At 41.6% G+C, this 27,340-nt stretch overlaps 1 protein-coding gene across 2 annotated transcripts; it reads left to right on the top strand.

Annotated features, from left to right (window-relative positions):
- Positions 1–394: 394 nt before the first annotated feature.
- LOC110501778 (TGF-beta receptor type-2) lies at positions 395–25,415 on the top strand. 2 transcript variants are annotated; one of them, XM_090216000.1, is made up of 11 exons: positions 482–635; positions 9,664–9,814; positions 11,144–11,346; positions 17,964–18,075; positions 18,522–18,685; positions 18,964–19,218; positions 19,778–19,954; positions 21,868–22,119; positions 22,683–22,824; positions 22,959–23,086; positions 25,069–25,415. In XM_090216000.1, exons 5-11 carry the CDS (start codon positions 18,608–18,610, stop codon positions 25,312–25,314), a joined length of 1,278 nt encoding a protein of 425 aa, XP_090072126.1. In that variant the 5' UTR covers positions 482–635; positions 9,664–9,814; positions 11,144–11,346; positions 17,964–18,075; positions 18,522–18,607; the 3' UTR covers positions 25,315–25,415. The 2 variants fall into 2 exon arrangements, with proteins under 2 accessions (XP_021435276.1, XP_090072126.1); XM_021579601.3 differs by lacking the exon at positions 17,964–18,075 and having other exon boundaries at positions 395–635.
- Positions 25,416–27,340: the final 1,925 nt, after the last annotated feature.

The raw sequence follows: 27,340 nt of genomic DNA, 5'->3' as shown, positions 1-27,340 counted from the left end.
TGTGTAAGGTGTTAGCAAAATAACAATATGTTGCATCATAATGCACAGTGAACGTGTAAATTAGGCTGTTATTGCTAGCTCAAAGTGAATAGAATATAATAACTTTTCCCGGAATAGTCTTCGGCTGTGAGACAATAAATAGCCTAACGTTGCACAATAAATGAAACACAGCAAAACACACATGGCAGATATAAAGACAGGGCTGAAGCCTACAACATCTAAACACAAAGACAATTGCACAATCAATTTTCAAGAATGATCGTTCTGAGCTATTATTGTTATTATTGGTATTAGGATTACTATTTATATTATCCTACTACACATCCCAGTTCACCCTGTCACCCCACATTCTACAGATTTTGGATCCGATATTCATCAAGTTCAATTCCTGGGCGGGTCCCTTAACACAGCTGGATGAAAAACATCTGGATCTGCCTACACGGAACTCCAGCCAAAAGCCCCAAGCCCAACCAGTTGTTTCACTGAATACAGCTTCAATAAGCTCACTACTCACATTCTCAAATACATAGAAAGATACATTTCGACCACGACGTTTTGACCGGGTTTACATTTTTATGTTAAGATTATGGGGTGCTGGAGATTCTCGGCAGTGAATATTGTTCTTCTGTCTTTCTGTAAGTATTTTTTTATTCGTTACTCACTCCGTATTCACTTTTAAGTGTTCAGTGTCCATTGTTTCTTCAATTTCGTGAAGTTGTGAAGGGGGAGGAGGATCAAATGTTTATTCAAAGGAGGATCTGGCCGTGTAAAACAGACTCTCAAAATTACTCTATTTCTGAAATATGACAAGAATACGTTTCTTCAGTGGAAAAGTGACATAGGTGTTATTTTCTCAATATCAGATATGTGATGGAATAGCGGATTTAATGATAATAAACTGTCACGTTATATATTATTTCTTCCTTTCCCTTTGTTCATTTGTTTAAATCTATTTTTGTATTTACCTTAGCTATGCGATTCATTAAACCAGTAGTTTTACAACATGTAACATAGCATTTGTATGTGCTTTAGCAGTTACTGTCCAACTAAAGGATTTCCTGGCAGTCAACTAAACTAAATCAATAGGAATAGTCCTCGGGAACCTCTGGAGGCATATAATCAAATTGAAATGACTGCATTGTAAAAACCATGATCCAAGTCATCCAATCTGGTGAAAAACATTTATGACACTTTGACAGTCATTTAGCTGTTTACCTGTTTGAATTATTATCAGCAGACTTTGAATGTTTAATAGAATTTCACTTGAAATCATGTATTGTTTACTTCAATGTTCAAAGGTTTGCCAATATTAACAGAATCTGAAGTAAACTAAACTAACTAACATTTGTCTCAAACAATTTCCCGCAATAATTTCAGATTTTATTTGAATATGAAGTCAATAAGTTATAACAACAACTCACAAACATTAGGGTTATTTTATTTAAGAACATAAAAATAAACAACCCTGGCTTGATCACTACCTCCATGTAACTGTGACAAGTTTATTAGACCCGGTCTCAGTAGTTGTGATAGTGAAAAGATGCAATAGAACTGTGATGTGATGCGACCACATCAAAAAATGTTACTGCTGCCATCTGTAATGAACATTTCCAAACAGGAAATTTATTCTGAGACTCAATTATCCCTGCTGCATGCAAATAGGGGCACTTCTCCTCAAGGAATACAAGATTGGAAGCACTGATATAGATTGAGGAGGAGTTTGTAGCTCAAGTACACTCTGTAGGCATTGTTACTGTAGAAGAAGTGGGGAAACTCCTCACTTGACCCATTTTCAGTGTGTCCTTTTGAGGACTTAAAAAGTTGCACACTTACTGCTTACAAGTGATATTGAGAAATCAAAGGGACAAGATGTTGAGGAGGTGTTCGGAGGTCATGTAGCCTACTGTAAGTACTATAGAGGTAATGGTGTTCTACTCGCATCTTATGAAGATTACTCCTGGGCTATAGAAGCAGCTTAAAACTCATTGATATTCATGATACAGAACTTAGTAAGAGTTGAGCAAGTCTTCTTGTGAATGATGTAACTTCTCACATGACCTATTTTCAGGGTTTGCCTTCTTGGGGACATAAGTTGCATACTTACTACTTACAAGTGATATTCAGTGATATGGAGGGAGCAAAGTGACACAGAGCACAATGAGTGCCATGACATGATGAGCTTTGTGTTGTGTTCTCTAGCCTGACCTTCCATCATCCCACATCAGCCCACAATGACAAGATTGTGATGACATAAGCAGGCAAAAATAAGATGCAAAATGCCCCTTCTTCTCCTCCTACCCCCTCCTCCTTCTCTATGTGCCCAGCTTGCGATGGCCACTGGAGACACAAACGGACCCCTGTGTGTTCTGTTAGCCTCTGTATGTGTCCCAAATGGCACCCTATTCCGTATATAGTGCACAACATTTGACCAGAGCGCCATACACCCTGTTCAAAAGCAGTGAACTACATAGTGAATAGGGTGTCATTTAGGACAAAAATATTTTTCTACTTTGGTTGGCAAGGGTGGCATTGCACTCATGGAGGAGCAAAGAACGATTCAACTGATTCACAACAAATACAGTGGCTTTTCATTGTTGAGTATGAGAAAATAGCCTGTAGCTATAACAAGAGAGAATACTATGCCCCCAATTTTACCTCTGGCCACTCCTCTTAATTTAGTGGCTTATTCTCATCCTTTGACTAACCCTTAGGTTACAATAAGATGATTCACTTGGAATCATCTTATGTACAATGCACTCGGAAAGTATTCAGACACCTTTACTTTTTTGTTACGTTACAGCCTTATTCTGGCCTTCTAGGCAGAGTTCCTCTATCCAGTGTTCTTTTGTCCATCTTAATCTTTTCTTTTTATTGGCCAGTCTGAGATATGGATTTTTCTTTGCAACTCTGCCTAGAAGGCCAGCATCCTACCTCTTCACTGTTGACGTTGAGACTGGTGTTTTGCGGGTACTATTTCATGAAGCTGCCAGTTGAGGACTTGTGAGGCGTCTGTTTCTCAAACTAGACATCCTAATATACTTGTCCTCTTGCTCATTTGTGCACCGGGGCCTCCCACTCCTCTTTCTATTCTGGTTAGCGACAGTTTGCGCTGTTCTGTGAAGGGAGTAGTACACAGCGCTGTACGAGATCTTCAGTTTCTTGGATATTTCTCTCATAGAATAGCCTTAATTTCTCAGAACAAGATTAGACTGACGAGTTTCAGAAGAAAGTGCTTTGTTTCTGGCCATTTTGAGCCTGTAATCAAACCCATAAATGCTGATGCTCCATAAATGCTGATGCTCAACTAGTCTAAAGAAGGTCCGTTTTATTGCTTCTTTAATCAGTTTTCAGCTGTGCTAACATAATTGCAAAAGGGTTTTCTAATTATAAATTAGCCTTTTAAAATGATAAACTTGGATTAGCTAACACAACGTGCATTGGAACACAGGAGTGGTAGTTGCTGATAATGGGCCTCTGCACGCCTATGTAGATATTCCATACATTTTTTTATAATCAGCCAGTTCCAGCTACAATAGTCATTAACAACATTAACAATGTCTACACTGTATTTCTGATCAATTTGATATTATTTTAATGGACAACAAAATGCTTTTCTTTCAAAAACAAGGACATTTCTAAGTGACCACAAACTTTTGAATGGTTGTGTATATTATTTACATAAGTATTCAGATCCTTTACACAGTACTTTGTTGAAGCACCTTTGGCAGTGATTACAGCCTTGAGTCGTCTTGGGTATGATGCTACAAGCTTGGCACAACTGGGGAGCTTCTCCCATTTTTCTCTGAAAATCCTCCCAAGCTCTGTCAGGTTGGATGTTCGATGATGTTCGATCAGGTTCAAGTCCGGGCTCTGGCTGAGCCACTCAAGGACATTCAAAGACTTATTCCGAAGCCACTCCTGCATTGTATTGGCTGTGTGCTTCCTTTTGGAAGTTGAATGTTTGCCCCAATCTGAGGTCCTGAGCACTCTGGAGAAGGTTTTCATCAAGGATCTCTCTGTACTTTGCGCCATTTATCTTTCCCTCAATCCTGACTAGTCTCCTAGTTCCTGCCGCTAAAAAACATCCGCACAGCATGATGCTGCCACCACCATGCTTCACCGTAGGGATGGTGCCAGGTTTCCTCCAGACGCGATTCTGGGCATTCAGGCCAAAGAGTTCAATCTTCGTTTCGTTAGACCAGAGAATCTTGTTTCTCATGGTCTGGGAGTCCATTAGGTGCCTTTTGGCAAACTCCAAGCGGGCTGTCATGTGCCTTTTACTGAGGAGTGGCTTCCATCTGGCCCCTCTACCATAAAGGCCTGATTGGTGGAGTGCTGCAGAGATGTTTGTCCTTTTTGAAGGTTCTTCCACCTCCACAAAGGAACTCTGGAGCTCTATCAGAGTCACCTCCCTGACCAAGGCCCTCCAATTGCTCAGTTTGGCCGGGGGGCCAGCTCTAGGAAGAGTCTTGGTGGTTCCAAACTTCTTCCATTTAAGAGTGATGCACTGTCAACTTTGGGACCTCATATAGACAGGTGTGTGCCTTTCCAAATCGTGTCCAATCAATTTAATTTAGCACAGTGGACTCCAATCAAGTTGTAGAAACAGCTCAAGTATGATCAATGGAAACAGGATGCACCTGAGCTCAATTTTGAGTCTCAAAGCAAAGGGTCTGAATGCTTATGTAAATAAGTTATTTCTGTTGTTTTTTAATACATTTGCAAAAATGTCTAAAAACTTGTTTTTGCTCTTTCATTATGGGGGTTTTGTGTGTAGATTGATGAGGGAAAAAAATATGTTATACATTTTCTAATAAGGCTGTAATGTAACAAAATGTGGAAAAATCAAGGGTTCTGAACACTTTCTGAATGCACTGTATCTAATGCAATCTTCATATCTCATGTTTTTTTAATGTTATGAATATTGACACATTGATTGTGTTATGCTTAAGGTCCAGCTTTAAGACTGGACTAAATCACATCATTTGATTGTTAGAACTAATATCTGGTTGCGTAAAGTTTATTTACATTTGTTAAAACATTTATTTTGTCATTTAGTAGGCGCTCTTATCCAGAGCGCCTTACAGGAGCAATTAGGGTTAAGTGTCTTACTCAAAGGCACGTCAACAGATTTTTCACCTAGTCGGCTTGGGGATTCAAACCAACGACCTTTCGGTTACTGGGCCAAAGCTCTTAACCACTAGATTTGTTATTTATTTAACCTTTATTTAACTAGGAAAGTCAGTTAAGAACAAATTCTTATTTACAATGATGGCCTACCAAAAGTCAAAGGCCTCCTGTGGGGACGAGGGCTTGGGATTAAAAATACTAAATAAATACAATATAAATATAGGACAAAACACACATCACAACAAGAGAGACAACACAAAACTACATAAAGAGGGACCTAAGTCAACAACATAGCAAGGCAGCAACACATGACAACACTGCATGGTAGCAAAACAACACAACAACAACATGGTAGCAGCACAAAACATGGTACAAACATTACTAGGCACAAACAACAGCACAAAGGGCAAGACGGTAGAGACAACAATACATCACACAAAGCAGCCACAGCTGTCAGTAAGAGTGTCCATGATTGAGTCTTTAAATGAAGAGATTGAGATTTAACTGTCCAGTTTGAGTGTTTGTTGCAGCTTGTTCCAGTCGCTAGCTGCAGCAAATTGGAAACAGGAGCGACCCGGAAATGTGTGTGCTTTTGGGACCTTTAACAGAGTGTGACTGGCAGAACGGGTGTTGTGTGTGGAGGATGAGGGCTGCAGTAGAGATCTCAGATAGGGGGGAGTGAGGCCTAAGAGGGTTTTATAAATAAGCATCAATCAGTGGGTCTTGCGACAGATACACAGAGATGACCAGTTTACAGAGAAGTATAGAGGTCAGTGATGTGTCCTATAAGGAGCATTGGTGGCAAATCTGATGGCCGAATGGTAAAGAACATCTAGCCGCGCAAGAGCACCCTTACCTACCAATCTATAAATGATGTCTCTGTAATCTAGCGTGGGTAGGATGGTCATCTGAATCAGAGTTAGTTTGGCAGCTGGGGTGAAAGAGGAGCGATTACGATAGAGGAAACCCTATTTATTGTTTAAGACTAGGCGGGATCGCTCAAAGGGATATACAGTGCCTTGCGAAAGTATTCGGCCCCCTTGAACTTTGCGACCTTTTGCCACATTTCAAGCTTCAAACATAAAGATATAAAACTGTATTTTTTTGTGAAGAATCAACAACAAGTGGGACACAATCATGAAGTGGAACGACATTTATTGGATATTTCAAACTTTTTTAACAAATCAAAAACTGAAAAATTGGGCGTGCAAAATTATTCAGCCCCCTTAAGTTAATACTTTGTAGCGCCACCTTTTGCTGCGATTACAGCTGTAAGTCGCTTGGGGTATGTCTCTATCAGTTTTGCACATCGAGAGACTGCATTTTTTGCCCATTCCTCCTTGCAAAACAGCTCGAGCTCAGTGAGGTTGGATGGAGAGCATTTGTGAACAGCAGTTTTCAGTTCTTTCCACAGATTCTCGATTGGATTCAGGTCTGGACTTTGACTTGGCCATTCTAACACCTGGATATGTTTATTTTTGAACCATTCCATTGTAGATTTTGCTTTATGTTTTGGATCATTGTCTTGTTGGAAGACAAATCTCCGTCCCAGTCTCAAGTCTTTTGCAGACTCCATCAGGTTTTCTTCCAGAATGGTCCTGTATTTGGCTCCATCCATCTTCCCATCAATTTTAACCATCTTCCCTGTCCCTGCTGAAGAAAAGCAGGCCCAAACCATGATGCTGCCACCACCATGTTTGACAGTGGGGATGGTGTGTTCAGCTGTGTTGCTTTTACGCCAAACATAACGTTTTGCATTGTTGCCAAAAAGTTCAATTTTGGTTTCATCTGACCAGAACACCTTCTTCCACATGTTTGGTGTGTCTCCCAGGTGGCTTGTGGCAAACTTTAAACGACACTTTTTAGGGATATCTTTAAGAAATGGCTTTCTTCTTGCCACTCTTCCATAAAGGCCAGATTTGTGCAATATACGACTGATTGTTGTCCTATGGACAGAGTCTCCCACCTCAGCTGTAGATCTCTGCAGTTCATCCAGAGTGATCATGGGCCTCTTGGCTGCATCTCTGATCAGTCTTCTCCTTGTATGAGCTGAAAGTTTAGAGGGACGGCCAGGTCTTGGTAGAAAGAGGTCTGGTCTAAAGAAATATCCCAATACCTTAGGGCAGTGATTGGGGACACTGCCCTGTGTAGGGTGCTGTCTTTTGGATGGGACGTTAAATGGGTGTCCTGACTCTCTGAGGTCATTAAAGATCCCATGGCACTTATTGTAAGAGTAGGGGTGTTAACCCCGGTGTCCTGGCTAAATTCCCAATCTGGCCCTCAAACCATCATGGTCACCTAATAATCCCCAGTTTACAATTGGCTCATTAATCCCCCTCCTCTCCCAGGTCGTTGCTGCAAATGAGAATGTGTTCTCAGTCAACTTACCTGGTAAAATAAGGGATAAATAAAGAATATACCGTTTGAACTAAGATTTTTCTAATGTAAAGCTAACTTTGCACAAACATGGACTTTACAACGACACCAGGACGGTTCTCTGTCCAAAAGGACAAAAGGAATGAGAGTGCAGATGAGAAAAATAAGAGATTTGGGAGTTTTCTTGTTTTATTTACCCATATTAGGCAAACTAACTTGAACAATAGCAACATCACCATCAACACATAATGTAGAGGATGTTGCATGTTCTGGTGATGTCTTGAACATATCTTCTAAAAACAAGATCCAGACAGAATTCAATAAACATTTGAACCTACTGAGCTTAGACTACATTACTTTTTTACAGAACTGATTCGATTTAAAGACCTCGCTACTTTCTTAGATTTTTCCTTAAAACCCACATTATTTATTTGAGAGGGAAATATACATGTATTACAGTATGTACTTGATCTTTTTAGAAACATTAACCTTTCAAGCTCTTCTACTGTGATGGTGTTTTTTTGTGTGGTGAGTATAGTCAGTGTAGTTATAAAAATATAATCACAGATCCTACCAATTACGATCTACCCATTTTAGACCAACTTGTATTGGGATGCCATCGTAGTGAATCTATTTCTATGGGTAAGCTGATAGGGAACCAGGGAGAGTTAGTTGAGACTTGAGGCTGAAACTGAAAACCAAATAAATGCAGCCAACATCCCTGGGCCTCCCGGTTTGAAGCATGCAGCAGAGCGGTTGGATTTCCCATAAGACACAAAGGGGCCGAGCTTCAAACTTGGCTCAGGCGAAACTTCTGGCTTCAATTTATTTCTGGAGCAGTCACTGCTGATTTTAATTAGTTGAACGTTTGTGGAGGGTGCTTTTTTTTGTTGCTTACCCAGCCTTTTTAGTTGTATTTTTTTTCTCTATTTTCTCCCCCCTCTCTTCCTTAGTCTTTGTGTGTGTGTGTGTGTGTGTGTGTGTGTGTGTGTGTGTGTGTGTGTGTGTATTTTGATGGTTGGCATTGGCCAACATCTGGAAGCCTTTGTGTAATATGTGTACAGCCTCTTTTAATGTTTGCGTAGTTTTGTTAGATCACCATCCCTCCCGGAGTAATAAAAATCCCTCATCTGGCTTGAATCAGCCATTAATATTGTTGTTATGTGGAAACACAAGCAGGGAGGGAACGGCAGATAAGATGTGTGGGAAGAAACACTCACTATGCCTTCTAGAGCCTGTGTCAAACCACAGCACCACAGCCAAACCATGCCTGAGCCAAATACATATTCACTGTGTTTCATTTACAATCAAAAACGTATTTGAAAAAGGTTTGGAATCTATTATATACTTTGTACATAAGCAAAAATGTATAATAAAACATAAATATTTTGAATAAGAACCAGTTACTAGTAAAGCTTCCCTGTACGTCAATCGTCTCTACCAAGAGGTCTGGACCGTTATGGCAGAGGAATGGGAATGCTCTACTCTGGCTGTTCATGTTAGACCCACTGCTGGCGGGGAATAAATTATGCATTTCAGTGTCATGCAATTTGGTTTGGAAGCACCCTCAAACGCCTACAGTATGAGGCACAGAGTCAAATTGGGCCAATGTCTACAGACCTTCACACATTATGGATATCCTATCCCAGCCCTTTGCTTATCTAGATAAACCAGGGGTGCGTCCCAAATGGAATCCTATTCCATTTATAGTGCACTACTTTTGTCAGGTTTTGATCAGGACCCATAGGGCTGTGGTCAAAAGTAGTGCATTATCCAGAGAATAGGGTGTCATTTGGGATGCACCCCAGAGCTGTGCCTGCAACCTAGCTGATGTGGCTTGTCACAATAAAAAGTGTGTGCTCTAAAATGCAGAACATTTGGCAGATCGGTGTGATAACGATATGGTTTTGGAGATATATCAAAACTTGATTTGAAAGTAAACTTTGTCTTCTGGAGAAAGTTGTGAAAACCTGTTTAGCCTTGGTTTATAGTCACAGAGCCATGTAAAGTTGTATAGCCTGGCCCTTTGGTTCTGTTTTGTGCCAGCAATTCTATACGGAGCCAGAACTGCTTTCCTCTGATTATTGTGCGTGTGTGTATGTGCTTGCCTGCGCATGTGTATGCACTTACATGCGTGCATGTGTGTGTATTCCACAGGCCTTCCCATCCTCTCCTTCACACACATCAAGACCAGCCTGTGTAAGTGGTGTGACTACTCCAGCCCTATCTGTGAGGACAGTGTGTGTTACACCAACTGTTCCCTCTCCTCCTTCTGTAATCTGAGTGAAGAGATCTGCGTTGCTATATGGTAAGTGTGCAGGTTTCCTAAATTCAAGTTTATTTGAAATAGGCTATATAAAGAATGAGCCTCTCACATTAAAAGCAGCAAGAACGTTATAGACAAATACATACAGATATACATACAACAACTAGTAATGTTGATCTGGTTTAGCTTATAAGGGCGGCAGGTAGCCTAGTGGTTAGAGTGTTGGGCCAGTAACCGAAAGGTTGCTGGGTCGAATCCCTGAGTTGACAAGGTAAATGTTTGTTGTTCTCCCCCTGAACATGGCAGTTAACCCACTGTTCCCCGGTAGGCTGTCATTGTAAATAAGAATTTGTTCTTAACTGGCTTGCCTAGTTAAATTTAGAAAAAAACATATATATAGCTTCCCATTCAAGGTATAGTATATTTACACAATAAGGCCTGAGGAGGTGTGGAATATGGCCAATATCCCACAGCTAAGGGCTGTTCTTATGCAACGTGGAGTGCCTACATACAGCCCTTAGCAGTGGTATATTGGTCATATACCACAATCACCCGAGGTGCCTTATTGCTTTTGTAAATGGTTACCAACGTAATTGGAGCAGTAAAAATACATTTTTCGTCAAACCTGTGACATACGGTCTGATATACCACGGCTGTCAGCCAATCAACATTCAGGGCTCGAACCACCCAGTTTGCTTTCCTATGTTTGCAATGAAGCGGACAAAGTCAATTGTGTCTCTATTTGATTGCTACTCTCAGTCTGGTATGCTGGAACCTGGTGGTCAAACCTCTACAGTAATAAAGAAATAGTTTCCTATGGGCCCTGGTCAAAAGTAGTTCATGTTTTAGGGTATGCATACTTGGTCTTAGTTCCTGCCCTCATCGCCCCTCCTAGCCCAGGGTGGTTGTTTCTGTAAAGTCTATTGGGTGCTCCAATGGCACCCTATGGTCACTGGTCAACAGTAGTGCACTACATAGAGAATATGGTGCCATTTGGGATGCATACGGATTAAAAGAGACTGGTGTTATTGAGACTGGTGTTGTTGGCAGGCAAGATACAAAGCAGATTGGATTGACCATTTGTAAAATAAAAACTTCCAGTCCACTCGAACAAATCATGCATAACAATTCCACACAAAACCACAAAAGTAAAAAGGCAACTTCCAGACCCATTTTCCTATTCTAAAATAGTTCAGCTATTTCCGTTTACTAGTTTGATAAATAACTTTTGTGTGTGTGTGTGTGTGCCTGCATGTGTGTGTGCCTGCGCGTATGTGTGGGCCTGCACACGTGTGTGTCCGTCTGCCTGCTCGCCTGCCTGCCTCTCTGCCTGTCTGCTTGCCTGTGTTTGTGGGTTTCCATGTGACCCAGGCGGAAGGACAACCAGAGTACGAGTGTGAAGACGTTATGCCACCAGCCCCAGCAGCCCCTGGAGAACATCATGTTGTCTAACTACTCCTCCAACGAGTGTGTGATGACTCCTCATCCTTCTGAGGACGGGGTCCTGTTCGTCTGTGGCTGCCTGGGAGAACACGAGTGCAACGATAAGCTCATATTCGACAAGGGCTCCAATGGTAAGAAGTATTTTTTTTTACCCTGGAACCAGGCGTGGTATACATGGTGCAACCAGACATTTCTTACATTGAAAAGTATTTTATTAGGATTATTTAAGTATTTGATGATTAATTAGGATTATTTACAATTTAGTCTATCAATAAAAAGAGGAGAAACATGTATAATGTACAGTGCCTTCAGAAAGTGTTCATACCTCTTGACTTATTCCACATTTTGTTACAGCCTGAATTCAAGATGGATTAAATGTGATAATGTTTTCACCCATCTACACACAATTCCCCATAATGACAAAGTGAAAACATGTTTTTAGAAATGTTTGCAAATTTGTTGAAAATTAAATACAGAAATATCTTATTCACATACAGTACCAGTCAAACGTTTGGACACACCTACTCATTCAAGGGTTTTTGTTCATTTTTTCTATTTTGTACATTGTAGAATAATAGCGAAGACATCAAAACTATGAACTAACACATATGGAATCATGTAGTAACCCCCAAAAAAGTGTTAAACAAATCAAAATATATTTTAGATTTGAGATTTTTCAAAGTAGCCACCCTCCTGCCTTGATGACAGCTGTGCACACTCTTGGCATTCTCTCAACCAGCTTCATGAAGTAGTCACCTGGATTGCATTTCAATTAACAGGTGTGCCTGGTTAAACGTTATTTTGTGGAATTTCTTTCCTCCTTAATGCTTTTGAGACAATCAGTTGTATTGTGACAAAGTAGGGGTGGTATACAGAATATAGTCCTATTTGGTAAAAGACCAAGTCCATATTTTGTATATATTTTATTTATTTCACCAGGTCGGCCAGTAGAGAACAAGTTCTCATTTACAACTGCGACCTGGCCTAGATAAAGCAAGCAGTGCGACAAAAGCAACAACACAGAGTTACACATAAACAAACGCACAGTCAATAACACAATAGAAAGATCTATGTACAGTTATGTGCAAATGTAGAAGAGTAGGGAGGTAAGGCAATACGTAGGCCATAGAGGCAAAATAATTACAATTTAGCATTAACACTGGAGTGATAGATGTGCAGATGATGATGTGCAAGTAGAGATACTGGGGTGCAAAAGAGCAAGAGGATAAATAACAATATGGGGATGAGATAGCAGGGTGAGCTATTTACAGATTGGCTGTGTACAGGTACAGTGATCGGTAAGCTGCTCTGACAGCTGATGCTTAAAGTTAGAGAGGGAGATATAAGACTCCAGCTTCAGTGATTTTTGCAATTCGTTACAGTCATTGGCAGCAGAGAACTGGAAGAAAAGGTGACCAAAGGAAGTGTTGGCTTTGGGGATGACCAGTGAAATATGGAGCGCGGGCAATGGGTGGATGTTGCTATGGTGACCTGTGAGCTGAGATAAGGTGGGGCTTTACCTAGCAAAGACTTATAGATGACCTGGAGCCAGTGGGTTTGGCGACGAATATGTAGTGAGGGCCAGCCAACGAGAGCATACAGGTCACAGTGGTGGGTAGAATATGGGGCTTTGGTGACAAAACAGATGGCACTGTGATAGACTACATCCAGTTTGCTGAGTAGAGTGCTGGAGGCTATTTTGTAAATGACATCGCTGAAGTCGAGGATAGGTAGGATAGTCAGTTTTACGAGGGTATGTTTGGAAGCATGAGTGAAGGAGGCTTTGCTGCGAAATAGGAAGCCGATTTTAGATTTAATTTTGGATTGGAGATGCTTAATGTGATTCTAGAAGGAGAGTTTACAGTCTAACCAGACACCTAGGTATTTGTAGTTGTCCACATATTCTGAGTCAGAACCGTCCAGAGTAGTGATGCTATTCGGGCAGGCGGGTGGGGGCAGCAATTGGTTAAAGAGCATGCATTTAGTTTTACTAGCATTTAAAAGCAGTTGGAGGCCACGGAAGTAGAGTTGTATGGCATTGAAGCTCGTTTGGAGGGTTGTTGTCCAAAGAAGGCACCCCATAGAGACTGCCAGAAGTCCGGACAACATGCCCTCCGATTTGACACACTGAACTCTATCTGAGAAGTAGTTGGTGAACCAGGCGAGGCAGTCATTTGAGAAGCCAAGGCTATTGAGTCTGCCGATAAGAATGCGGTGATTGACAGAGTTGAAGGCCTTGTCCAGGTCGATGAAGACGGCTGCACAGTACTGTCTTTTATCGATGGCGGTTATGATATTGTTTAGGACCTTGAGCATGGCTGAGGTGCACCCATGACCAGCTCGGAAACCAGATTGCATAGTGGAGAAGGTACGGTGTGATTTCGAAATGGTCGGTGATCTCTTTGTTAACTTGGCGTTCGAAGATTTTAGAAAGACAGGGTAGGATGGATATAGGTCTATAACAGTTTGAGTCTAGAGTGTCTCCCCCTTTGAAGAAGGAGATGACCGCGGCAGCTTTCCAATCTTTGGGGATCTCAGATGATGCAAAAGAGAGGTTGAACAGGCTGGTTGCAACAATTTTGGCGGATCATTTTAAAAAGAGAGGGTCCAGATTGTCTAGCCCAGCTGATATGTAGGGATCCAGATTTTGCAGCTCTTTCAGAACATCAGCTGTCTGGATTTGGGTGAAGGAGAAGTGTGTGTGGGGGGGGGGGGGGGGGCTTGGACAAGTTGCTGCAGGGGGTGCTGAGCTGTTGGCTGGGGTAGGGGTAGCCAGGTGGAAAGCATGGCCAGCCGTAGAAAAATGCTTATTGAAATGATCGATTATCATAGATTTATCGGTGGTGACAGTGTTACCTAGCCTCAGTGCAGTGGGCAGCTGAGAGGAGGTGCTCTTATTCTCCATGGACTTTACAGTGTCTGTTCTTAGTTCTACATTTTTTGAACGGGGCATGCTTATTTAAGATGGTGAGGAAAGCATTTTTAAAGAGCAACCAGGCATCCTCTATTGACGGGATGAGGTCAATATCCTTCCAGGATACCCGGGGCAGGTCGATTAGAAAGGCCTGCACGCTGAAGTGTTTTAGGGAGCATTTGATAGTGATGAGGGGTGGTCGTTTGACTGCGGACACATTACACACGCAGGCAATGAGGCAGTGATTGCTGAGATCAAATCAAATGTATTTGTCACATATACATGGTTAGCAGATGTTAATGCGAGTATAGCGAAATGCTTGTGCTTCTAGTTCCGACAATGCAGTAATAACCAACGAGTAATCTAACCTAACAATTCCAAAATGAATACCTTATACACACAAGTGTAAAGGGATAAAGAATATGTACATAAAAATATATGAATGAGTGATGGTACAGAACGGCATAGGCAAGATGGAGTAGATGGTATAGAGTAGAGTATATACATATGAGATGAGTAATGTAGGGTATGTAAACAAAGTGGCATAGTTTAAAGTGGCTAGTGATACATGTATTACATAAAGATGCAGTAGATGATATAGAGTACAGTATATACATATGAGATGAGTGATGTAGGGTATGTAAACATTGTATTAAGTAGCATTGTTTAAAAGTGGCTAGTGATATATTTCAATTTCCATCAATTTTCATTATTAAAGTGGCTGGAGTTGAGTCAGTGTGTTGGCAGCAGCCACTCAATGTTAGTGGTGGCTATTTAACAGTCTGATGGCCTTGAAATAGAAGCTGTTTTTCAGTCTATCGGTCCCTGCTTTGATGCACCTGTACTGACCTCACCTTCTGGATGATAGCTGGGTGAACATGCAGTGGCTCGGGTGGTTGTTGTCCTTGATGATCTTTATGGCCTTCCTGTGACATTGGGTGGTGTAGGTGTCCTGGAGGGCAGGTAGTTTGCCCCCTCTGCTGGTTGAAGACAGCAGAGGTGTATTTAGAGGGCAAGTTGGTCATGATATCTATGAGGGTGTTTATGGATTTAGATTTAGGGTTGTACCTGGTAGGTTCCTTGATAATTTGTGTGAGATTGAGGGCATCTAGTTTCGATTGTAGGACGGCTGTGGTGTTAATTAAGCATGTCCCAATTTACGTCACGTAACAGTACGAACTCTGAAGATAAATGGGGGGCAATCAATTCAATCAATTCAATCAATTCAATCAATTCACATATGGTGTCTATAACAAGCGGCAACAGTGAGAGACTTGTTTCTGGAAAGGTGGATTTTTAAAAGTAGAAGCTCGAATAGTTTTGGATAGTATGACAGAACTCTGCAGGCTATCTCTGCAGTAGATTGCAACTCCTCCCCCTTTGGCAGTTATATCATGTCGGAAAATGTTATAGTTAGGGATGGACATTTCTGGATTTTTGGTGGCCTTCCAAAGCCAGGATTCAGACACGGCTAGGACATCTGGGTTGGCAGAGTGTGGTAAAGCAGTGAATAAAACAAACTTCGGGAGGAGGCTTCTAATGTTAACATGCATGAAACCAAGGCTTTTACGGTCACAGAAGTCAACAAATGAGAATGCCTGGGGAATGGGAGTGGTGCTGGGGGCTAGAGGGCCTGGGTTAGACTCTACATCACCAGAGGAACAGAGGAGGAGGAGAATAAGGGTATGGCTAAAGGCTATAAAAACTGGTCGTCTCGTGCGTTCGGAACAGAGAGTAAAAGGAACAGATTTCTGGGCGTGGAAGAATAGATGAAAGAATAGAGGCACCAGTTTAGCCAGGTGAGGTGACCGCATGTATGGGGGGGTGGAACAAAAGGTCTATCCAAGGCATATTGGGGGGGGGGGGGGGGGCTAGAGGCTCTACTGTGAAATAAGACAATAATCACAGAGACAAAGACAATATTATGGCAAGAACAGCTCAAACAAGCAAAGAGAACTGACAGTCCATCATTACTTTAAGACTTGAAGGTCAGTCCATCCGGAAAATGTCAAGAAATCTGGAATGTTTCTTCAGGCACATTCGCAAAAACCAACAAGCGCTATGATGAAACTGGCTCTCATGAGGACCGCCACAGGAAAGGAAGACCACAGAGTTACCTCTGCTGCAGAGGATACATTTATTAGAGTTACAAGCCTCAGAAATTGCAGCCCAAATAATTGCTTCAGAGAGTTCAAGTTACAGACACATCTCAACATCAACTGTTCAGAAGAGACTGCATGAATCAGTTCTTTTTGGTCTATTTGCTGCAAAGAAACCACTTCTAAAGGACACCAATAATAAGAAGATACTTGCTTGGGCCAAGTAACATAAGCAAGGGACATTAGACCAGTGTAGATCTGTCCCTTGGTTTGAGTCCAAATTTGAGATTTTTGGTTCCAACCGCTGTCTTTGCGAGATGCAAAGTAGGTGAAAGTAGGAAGTGTGATGGTGTGGGGGTGCCTTGCTGTTGACACTGTCTATGATTTATTTAGAATTTGAGGCACACTTAACCAGCATGGCTATCACAGCATTCTGCAGCGATATGCCACCCCTTGTGGTTTGCGCTTAGTGGGACTATAATTTGTTTTTCAACAGGACAATGACCCACAAATTAATGTTTAAAAAGGCACACCTGTTAATTGAAGTGCATTCCAGGTGACTAACTCATGAAACTGGTTGAGAGAATGCCAAGAGTGTGCGAAGCTGTCATCAAGGCAAAGGGTGGCTTTTTTTTAAGAATCTAAAATCTAAAATATATTTTGATTTGTCTAACACTTTTTTGGTCACTACATGATTCCATATGTTTTAGTTCATGGTTTTGATGTCTTCACTATTATTCTACAATGTAGAAAATAGTCAAAATAAAGAGAAACCCTTGAATGAGTAAGTGTGTCCAAACTTCTGATTGGTACTGTAAGTATTCACACCCGTGAGTCAATACAATGTAGAAGCACTTTGGTGGTGATTACAGCTTTGAGCCATGTTATGTATCAGCTTTGCACATCTGGATTTGAGGATTTTCTCCCAATCTTCCTTGAAGATTTTCTGGAGCTCTGTTAAATTAGATGGGGAGCGGCGGTGAACAGCAATCTTCAAGTATTTCCACAGATTTTCAATGGGATTCAAGTTTGGGCTTTGGCTGGACCATCATGGACTTGCACATTCTTGTTCCAAAGTCATTCCAGCATTGCTTTGGCTGTATGCTCGGGGTCCAGTCTAAGGTCGTTTGCATTCTGAAGCAGGTTCTCATCAAGGAGTTGCCTGTATTTGGCTCCATTCATTGTTCCCTCATCCTTACCAGTGTCCCTGCCGCTGAAAAGCATCCCCATAGCATGATACTGCCACAACCATGCTTCACGGTAGGGATGGCGTTAGACAGGTGATGAGCTGTGTCTGGCTTTCTCCAGACATAGTTCCTCATTCAGGCCAAAGTGTTACATTTGTCTCATCAGACCACATAATATTTTGCTCTGAGTCTTTCACGTGTCTTTTTGCAAACTCCAGGCATACTGTCATGTGCCTTTTTCTCAGGAGTGGATTCCATTTGGCCACTCTCCTATAAAGCCAAGATTGGTGAAGTGCTCTAGAGACTTTTGTCCTTCTGGCAGGTTCTGTCATATCAGCTAAGGAACTCTGTTGTTCTGTCAGAGTAGTCATTGGGTTCTTGGTCACCTCCTTGACCAAGGTCCTTCTTGCCTGGTTGCTCAGTTTGGTCAGACGGCCAGCTCTATGCAGAGTGGGTAGTTATATATTTTTTTCCATTTTCCAGTGATGGAGACCATTGTGTTTTTGGAAACTTCACTATTATTGAACTTGTTTTATACCCTTCCCCAGATATATGCCTCACCACAATCCTAACTCGGAGATCTACGGACTGTTCCTTGGACTTCATGGTATAATTTCTGCTTTGACATACACTGTCAACTGTGGGACCCTAAATAGACAGGTGTGTTCTTTTCTAAATCTTGTCCAAACAATTTAATTGGCCACAGGTGGACTCCAATCAAGTTGTAGTGACATCTCAAGGAAGATCAAAGGAAATTGGATGCACCTGAGCTCAATTTTGAGTGTCATAGCAAAGGGGTGTGAATACTTATGTAAATGAGATATTTCTGCATTTAATTTTCAATAAATTTGCACAATTTAAAAAAAAACATGTTTTCGCTTCGTCATTATAGGATATTGTGTGTAGATGGGTGAGAGAAAAAATATATATTTAATCAATTTTGAATTCAGGCTGTTAAACAACAAGATGTGGAATAAGTCAAGGGGTATGAATACTTTCTGAAGGCACTTTAAATACCACAAAATGTAGTAGTAGTAGTAATGTTGTATACTTACCTATGATCAGATTCCATGTTGTCTTCACTGTGTTTTTAACTGTGTCCTCAGGTTTTTCCAAGCTCAAGAGTAAAGATGTGATCCCAGTGGTAGTGATCAGCCTGGTCCCTCCCTTCTTAGTGGCTATCATTGCTTCCATGGCTTTCTACCTGTACCGTACCAAACAGCCCAGCAAGCAGCCCAAAGACTGGGCTCCCAAACGCACACACTACAAGGTGGGTGGAACACTGAAAAATATAATAGCTTCCAATTGGTTATTGTGTTTCCCAACTGGCACCCAACAACATAGTGCACTCCTTTTGACCAGAGCCCATAGGTCCCTGGTCAAAAGTAGTGCACTATATAGGGAATAGGGTGCTATTTGGGACACAACCATAACCAACTGGAAGCAATTTATAAAAAGCTGTCAACTAAAATCCCCTATTGGATGGGTTGCTAAAGGCGACTTGATACATAACTACAAATATAGTTAATTCATTCATTCATTCACCAGGCCTTGGACATCCCGGAGGGACTTAGTGGGGACGTCATCACCAGTGGTGAGGACTGCCATGGCAAGCGGTTAGCCATCAATGGCGACACCACCTCTGACATGTGTCCTGTCCCGGCCTACAACTTCAACCACAACATGGAGCAGCTGCCTATCCAGCTGGAAGCCTTGGTGGGGAAGGGTCGCTTCGCTGAGGTGTGGCGGGCCAAGCTCCACCACCAGGCCGCGGGTTCTCTATACGAGACAGTGGCAGTGAAGGTTCTTACCTCTCCCCTGTTTTGTTTTCCTTCTCCCTAAATGGCACCATATTCCCTATGTAAAACACTGCTTTTGACCAGGGCCCATTGGGCTCTGGTCAAAAGTAGTACACTGTGTAGAAAGTAGGTTGTAATTAGGTACACAACATTTGTTTTCCCTCTCCCATTTAAAAAAAAAATACTATTCTGTAAAGTGTTCTGGATGAATGAATACCTTGTTGTCCATTTAGGGGAAATTTGTCTATACACAAAAACACAAGACATACAACACTTCACTTATGTGCAACACATATCAAAGGACAAACTTCAGACAGACATACACTGTAGATGAATACTGTAAGTGTGGGTTTGCTTTATAGTCCGTCTGTGTTTAGGAATCTGATGCTGTTTGGAATAAAGGATTTGCGTTCCCGGTTTGTTCTGCAGAGAGGGGTTTTGAGTGTTGGCCGGACTGTACCATTTTATATTGGTCGTTCAGAGGGTGTGTGATGTCTTTATTGATGTGATTTTCATGTGATATAACACTTTGAATACATTTTGATTTGATATTTGATTTGAAGATCTTCCCGTCTGTGGAGTACGTGTCCTGGAGTAAGGAGAGGGCCATCTTCTCTGACGCCAACCTGGAGCACGACAATGTGGTTAAATTCCTGACAGCAGAGGAGCGAGGGCCCTCCGGCTCCCCTCAGAGGCAGTACTGGCTGGTCATGGCCTATCACAGCCTTGGGAACCTGCAGGTATGTTTATCTTTGTCAGTGGTGTAAAGTCCTTAAGTAAAAATACTTTAAACTACTACTTAAGTAGTTTTTTAGGGTATCTGTACATTACTTTACTATTTATATTTTTTATAGGGGGTACATATATTTTAGATATTTTTTACTTTACTCCACTACATTCCTAAAGAAAATCATGTACCATACATTTCCCCTGACACCCAAAAGTACTGGTTACAGATTGAATGCTTAGCAGGACAGAAAAATTGTCAATTTCACACACTTATCAAGAGAACATCCCTGGTCATCCCTCCTGCCTCTGATCTGGCGGACTCACTAAACACAAATGCTTAGTTTGTAAATTATGTGCGAGTGTTGGAGTGTGCCCCTGGCTAGCCGTAAATGTAAAAAACGAGAAAATCGTGCTGTCTGGTGTCAGGGAAAAATTACATACTTACCTGATTTGTTTTGATATTAATAGTAAACGGTTATATTTTTAATTAAGAATAAGACTGGCCTGCTAATACTGAGTTTTATGGTGTCTACTCTAGCTTCCTGCAGTTTGGGCGTCTGGTTAAGGAAATGGGTTTTACTAGGGATAGCATTAGCTCACAATAAGTTGGTGATAAAAATCTAAAAGCTGGCATTCTATAGACAAGATGTGGTGTGTGTGACCCGAGATAGCCTGGAAGAATTTAGAATGATGCCTCATTGTCTCATCTTCCTGGCATTTGTGAAACTAAGCCGGGTTGGAAGTAAAACAACATCCTGTGCAGATAACCTGGAGGTGGACCAAGGTGGCTTATGGGAACGGTAGAAATGACTGACTGAGCATTTAGGTCCTATATAAGATCTCTGTTTTTTCATTATCAGTTAAGCTCTTGGCAACACAACTTAGTGTGCGGTCAACGGTTTCATTATTGCAATAATTAATCGGTGTTGAATAAATATGATTGTTTGAATTGTCCAAGTCTCTCTCAGTAGTGAAATTTCCACTACACTGTTTTTTTTTAATATAAGGAATTTCAAATAATTTATACTTTTACTTTTGATACTTATATTTTAGCAATTACATGTACTTTTGATACTTAAGTAGATTTAAAACCAAATACTTTTAGACTTTTACTCAAGTAGGATTTTACTGGGTGACTTTCACTTTTACTTGAATCATTTTCTATTAAGGTATCTTTACTTTTACTCAAGTTTGACAATTGGGTACTTCTTCCACCGCTGGTCTTTGTTTTGGTTATTGCTTAGTTGATTGAGGCCAGGATCCAATCGAAGTGACGTGGTCAACAAGCGTATTGCATTTGACTTCTAAACGTAATTTACGCTTAAACCGATATCCGCAGCGTTTGCCATGAATGTGATCTCTGTAACGTTGGAGAAATTGCCTTTAAAAGGCTAAAGGGCCGCTGTACTGCAGCGCCAGATGTACCATCAGAGTCCCTGGGTTCGCGCGCAGGCTCTGTCGTAACCGGCCGCGACCGGGAGGTCCGTGGGGCGACGCACAATTGGCCTAGCGTCGTCCGGGTTAGGGAGGGCTTGGTCAGTAGGGATGTCCTTGTCTCATCACGCACCAGCGACTCCTGTGGCGGGCCGGGCGCAGTGCGCGCTAGCCAAGGTTGCCGGGTGCACGGTGTTTCCTCCGACACATTGGTGCGGCTGGCTTCCGGGTTGGATGCAGCTGTGTTAAGAAGCAGTGCGGCTGGTTGGGTTGTGTATCGGAGGACGCATGACTTTCAACCTTCGTCTCTCCCGAGCCCGTACGGGAGTTGTAGCGATGAGACAAGATAGTAGCTACTACAACAATTGGATACTACGAAATTGGGGAGAAAAAGGGCTAAAAAAAAAAATAATAAAAAAAAAAAAAAAAGGCTAAAGGGCGACTTGACACAAAAATAGATGTCATTTATTCATCCATCCATTCATTTCAGGACTTCCTGGCGGGCCACGTGTTGAGCTGGGCTGAGCTTTGTGCTATGGCTGGGTCAGTGGCTCAAGGATTGGCCCACCTTCATAGTGATACCACCCCCTGTGGGATCCCCAAGGTGCCTGTGGCCCACCGCGATCTGAAGAGCAGCAACATCGTGGTGAAGAGCAGAAGAGAGTGTGCCCTCTGTGACTTTGGTCTGGCTCTGAGGCTGGACCTCTCCCTCACCGTGGATGACTTTGCCAACAGTGGCCAGGTAAGGTGGAACAGGTGTAATGTTCATTGTAGTCGCTAAGGGAACGCTAAGGGAACGAGGTATCTACTCTAGCTACAGCAACTATAAAGTAGGCCTGCATGCTGCCTTCTGACACAACTACTGTATCTGTGAAAATTCTTACAGAAAATAACAATATATTAAATTGTAGAGTCCTGGTTGAATGCCACCTTAAATAAAAACTACGCTATATGAATTAAATTGTATTATAACGCGGTGATAAAACCAAAATTATGTTTAATGTACAGATGTAGGATCTTAAAGTAAGCCAATTTGTTACAACAGGATAATAATCCTGTAGCAACAGGACATTTGAACTATTATGTGAATTATAAATAATGGACATTTCTGTCGGGGTTGATACATTTTTCAAATGGGAAAATCAAGTCTGAAATTTCACAGAGGAAATTACAAACTTCAGAAGCATTTTTAAACCTCAAATAAACTACAAGTTTAAAATGTCCTGCATTGTAGGACAGTTCTCCTGCAACAGGGTGATCAAATTTATATCTACATCTGTAATGTCCCTTTCCCTTGTTGTCCAGGTGGGGACAGCTCGCTACATGGCCCCTGAGGTGTTGGAGTCTAGGGTGAATCTGGAGGATCTGGAGGCCTTTAAACAGATGGATGTCTACTCCATGGCCCTGGTCCTCTGGGAAATGGTTTCCCGCTGCGAAGTCATAGGGGGTACATTAAGCTATTCTACTACGGTGATTCGGGGGAAACGTTTGTAACTCAGACTTTGATTAAAGTAACATAGACTGTGTAGAATATATGATAAATAACAAAGCGTTTACAGTGTGTTTCCTGTATTTTCATAGAGGTGAAGAGTTATGAGCCGCCCTTTGGCTCTAAGGTGTGTGACCAGCCGTGTGTGGACAGCATGAGGGACCTGGTCCTGAGGGACAGGGGCAGACCTGAGATACCCACCAGCTGGACAACACATCAGGTACACTGTGTTGTGTGTGCATGGTGAGGGAACTGGGAAGTCAGCACTCCTCTGCCCATTGAGGCCGGTATTAAATACGAGCGCTCTCGTCGATAATGCGGCTGTTGAAGGACATGTTACCGTGTTTCCAATTGAGCTGCAGATGTCGGCTCAATTGGAAATGACGTTTAAATATGAAGCGTGCTATAGCGAGGTTTCCAATTGAATCCCGGTCTGCATGATAACCTATGATAACAGTTTACAATCACATCAACTATAATTCACATTGGTTGTCAACAGGTGTGGGGTAAATTATATTCCAATTCACCCAATACAGGAAGTAAACTGATGGAAGTAATATATTACTTCCATCAGTTTACTTCCTGTATAGTACCCATCAAAACACCAGTCTCAACATCAACAGTGAAGAGGCGACTCCGGGATGCTGGCCATCTTGGCAGAGTTTCTCTGTCCAGTGTCTGTGTTCTTTTGCCCATCTTAATCTTTCAATTGGAAAATTATACATTTGGATAACACAACGTGCCATTGGAACACCGGAGTGATGGTTGCTATGTATATATATAAATATATATATATATATACTACCGTTCAAAAGTTTGGGGTCACAGAAATGTCCTTGTTTTTGAAAGAAAATCTATTTTTTGTCCATTAAAATAACATCAAATTGCTCAGAAATACTGTGTCCACATTACTAATGCTGTTAGCATTGTAGCTGGAAACGGCTGATTTTTAATGGAATATCTACATAGGCCCATTATCAGCAACCATCACTCTGGTGTTCCAATGGCACGTTGTGTTAGCTAATCTAAATGTATAATTTTAAAAGGCTAATTGATCATTAGAAAACCCTTTTGCAATTATGTTAATAACACAGCTGAAAACTGTTGTGCTGATTAAAGAAGCAATAAAACTGTCCTTCTTTAGACTTGTTGAGTATCTGGAGCATCAGCATTTGTGGGTTCGATTATAGGCTCAAAATGGCCAGAAACAAAGCATTTTCTTCTGAAACTCGTCAGCAAAAACACCAGTCTCAACGTCACCAGTAAAGAGGCGACTGCAGGATGCTGGCCTTCTAGGCAGAGTTGCAAAAAAAAGCCATATCTCAGACTGGCCAATAAAAAGATTAAGATGGGCAAAATAACAGACACTGGACAGAGGAACTCTGCCTAGATGGCCAGCATCCCGGAGTCGCCTCTTCACTGTTGATGTTGAGACTGGTGTTTTGATGGGTACTATTTAATGAAGCTGGCAGTTGAGGACTTGTGAGGCATCTGTTTCTCAAACTAGACACTCAAATGTACTTTTCCTCTTGCTCAGTTGTGCCACAAGGCCTCCCACTCCTCTTTCTATTCTGGTTAGAGCCAGTTTACACTGTTCTGTGAAGGGAGTAGTACACAGCGTTGTACGAGATCTTCAGTTTCTTGGCAATTTCTCTCATGGAATAGCCTTTATTTCTCAGAACAAGACTGACGAGTTTCAGAAAAGTTATTCTGTTTCTCGCCATTTTGAGCCTGTAATTGAACCCACAAATGCTGACGCTCCAGATACTTAACTAGTCTAAAGACCAGTTTTATTCAGAACAACAGTTTTCAGCTGTGCTAACATAATTGCAAAAGGGTTTTCTAATGATTAATTTGTCTATTAAAATGATAAACTTGGATTAGCTAACACAACGTGCCATTAGAACACAGGACTGATGGTTGCCGATAATGGGCCTCTGTACACCTATGTAGATATTCCATTCAAAATCAGCCGTTTCCAGCTACAATAGTCATTTACAACATTAAACATTGTCTACACTGTATTTCTGATCAATTTGATGTTATTTTAATGGACAAATGTGCTTTTCTTTCAAAAACAGGGACATTTCTATGTGAAAACAAACTTTTGAACGGTTGTATATATATATATTTTTTTACTTTCTGTATTGACTAAATAGCCAATGAATCAAACCTTCCTGGTCCAACTCTTCCCTACTGTAGGGTATGGATCTTCTGTGCGCCACCATCAATGAGTGTTGGGACCACGACCCAGAGGCCAGGCTCACAGCCCACTGTGTGGTGGAGCGCTTTGGAAGTCTAGAAGAGGAGATGGAGCAGAAGGGGTTAGACACTATCAACAGCCAGAACAACCATCAGGGTCCTCCCTCTGGCATCTTCCCTGACTGTGACGTGGACCCTTTGACCCCTGAAACAGACACAGAGGGACCCTCATCCCTGGGCCACTGACCGAGATAATATAAGGATCACCAGAAAGAAACATTTCTATATGTAGATTGATGGCACTCTACCCTAACAACAAAATAAAAGGGACACATTTTTGTATGATATATTGTTTAATTTGAAGGAGCTGGTCTCCTGTTTGATTTGTGTAATATAGCCTTTATGAAGTGTCTTACGAATGCACTTATGAACTTGTGACACTGAAGAGTTCTTTCTGCCCCTTGGAAAGTTTTGTGCACAGGATTCAGGGAAGAGAGCAAACTGGCATACCACTAATTATCATACCAATTTAACATGTACATTTGACCAATAACTAAAAAAGCAGATCAGTTTCCAAATCTGAAGTACATAAATCCTGTAGTGAATGCTGACATGAATGCGTCACTAATGGCACCCTGTTCCTTACTACTGTTGACCAGAGCCCTATTGCTCTGCTATATACAGGGCTAGGGTGCTGTTTGGGAGGCAACAATGGTTGTTATTTGCTACAGTACAGACAGCACTATATTTTGTGACAATCTCCATTGGTGTTCCAGCTATTCAAATTGGTCCTCTTTCCTATTGGAGAGAATTTACCTTACAAGAATGATTCCTTACCACATGTTTTCTTCTTCTCAAATGAACTGTTCCATTGCCTTCTTACAGTGTGTAGCCTCAAAAGCCCTATTTATACCTGCCGCTTACATGCGTTCTTCGTCCTGATCTTCTCCAGTCTTGCCAGTTTACACTTACAAGATCTGATCAAGATCAGTAAACAACGAGTCTTTTAATAATCTACACGTCTAAAAATGTGGGCACAATCTAAATGAGTCAACATTAGGACAAAGGGCGCATGTTAAAACCAGGTATGAAGTGGCTAAAGAGCAGTGTGGTCCTCGTCCTGCCAGTATGTGTCCCAAATGCCACTATAGACTGGCCAAAAGTAGTGCACTATATAGGGATTAGGGTGCCATTTGTGATGCACACTAGAGTTATCTCAGAGCTGACGGGTTTGCATTTTTCTTAACCACAAGCTGCGACTGTGAATGGTGAATGTTATATAGACTAGGGACCACAACACACAAACTAGCATGGAGAAATTTTATTTTTAAGATGAAAGAAAGCCAAAGAGCATTTAATGATTCCTTTGAACTAATAGCTGCACACATACACACGTTTGGGGTCACTTAGAAATGTCCTTGTTTTTGAAAGAAAAGCTATTTTCTGTACATTAAAATAACATCAAATTGATCAGAATTACATTGTAGACGTTGGTAATGTTGTAAATGACTATTGTAGCTGGAAACGGCTGATTTTGAATGGAATATCTACATAGGTGTACAGAGGCCCATTATCAGCAACCATCACTCCTGTGTACCAATGCACGTTGTGTTAGCTAATCTAAGTTTATCATTTTATAGGCTAATTGATCATTAGAAAACCCCTTTGCAATCATGTTAGCACAGCTGAAAACGGTTGTGCTGTTTAAAAAAGCAATAAAACGGGCCTTCTTTAGACTAGTTGAGTATCTGGAGCATCAGCATTTGTGGGTTCGATTACAAGCTCAAAATGTCCAGGAACAACGTACTTTATTCTGAAAGTCTATTCTTGTTCTGAGAAATGAAGGCTATTCTATGCGAGAAATTGCCAAGAAACTGAAGATCTCGTATAACTCTGTGTATTACTCCCTTCACAGAACAGCACAAACTGTCTCAAACCAGCATAGAAAGAGGAGTGGGAGGCCCCGGTGCACAACTGAGCAAGAGAACAAGTACATTAGAGTGTCTAGTTTGAGAAACAGATGCCTCACAAGTCCTCAAATGGCAGCGTCATTAAATAGTACCCGCAAAACACTAGTCTCAACGTCAACAGTGAAGAGCCGACTCCGGGATGCTGGCCTGCTAGGCAGAGTTCCTCTGTCTTAATCTTTTCTTTTTATTGGCCAGTCTGAGATATGGCTTTTTCTTTGCATCTCTGCCTAGCAGGCCAGCATCCCGGAGTCACCTCTTCACTGTTGACGTTGAGACTGGTGTTTTGCGGGTACTATTTAATG

Source organism: Oncorhynchus mykiss, chromosome 22 (assembly GCF_057628025.1).
Source record: "Oncorhynchus mykiss isolate SJ-2025 chromosome 22, ASM5762802v1, whole genome shotgun sequence".
NCBI lineage: Eukaryota > Metazoa > Chordata > Actinopteri > Salmoniformes > Salmonidae > Oncorhynchus > Oncorhynchus mykiss.
Note: the sequence above shows the minus strand (reverse complement) of the source record. Positions and strands in the feature narration are given on the sequence as shown.

Bases quoted from the DNA above. Each gene is read 5' to 3' on its own strand.
- LOC110501778 (XM_021579601.3), top strand. From the start codon at position 587: ATGGGGTGCTGGAGATTCTCGGCAGTGAATATTGTTCTTCTGTCTTTC. The intron at 636-9,663 runs GTAAGTATTTTT...TGTATTCCACAG, and splicing joins TATTGTTCTTCTGTCTTTCT to GCCTTCCCATCCTCTCCTTC. The intron at 11,347-18,521 runs GTAAGAAGTATT...CTGTGTCCTCAG, and splicing joins ATTCGACAAGGGCTCCAATG to GTTTTTCCAAGCTCAAGAGT.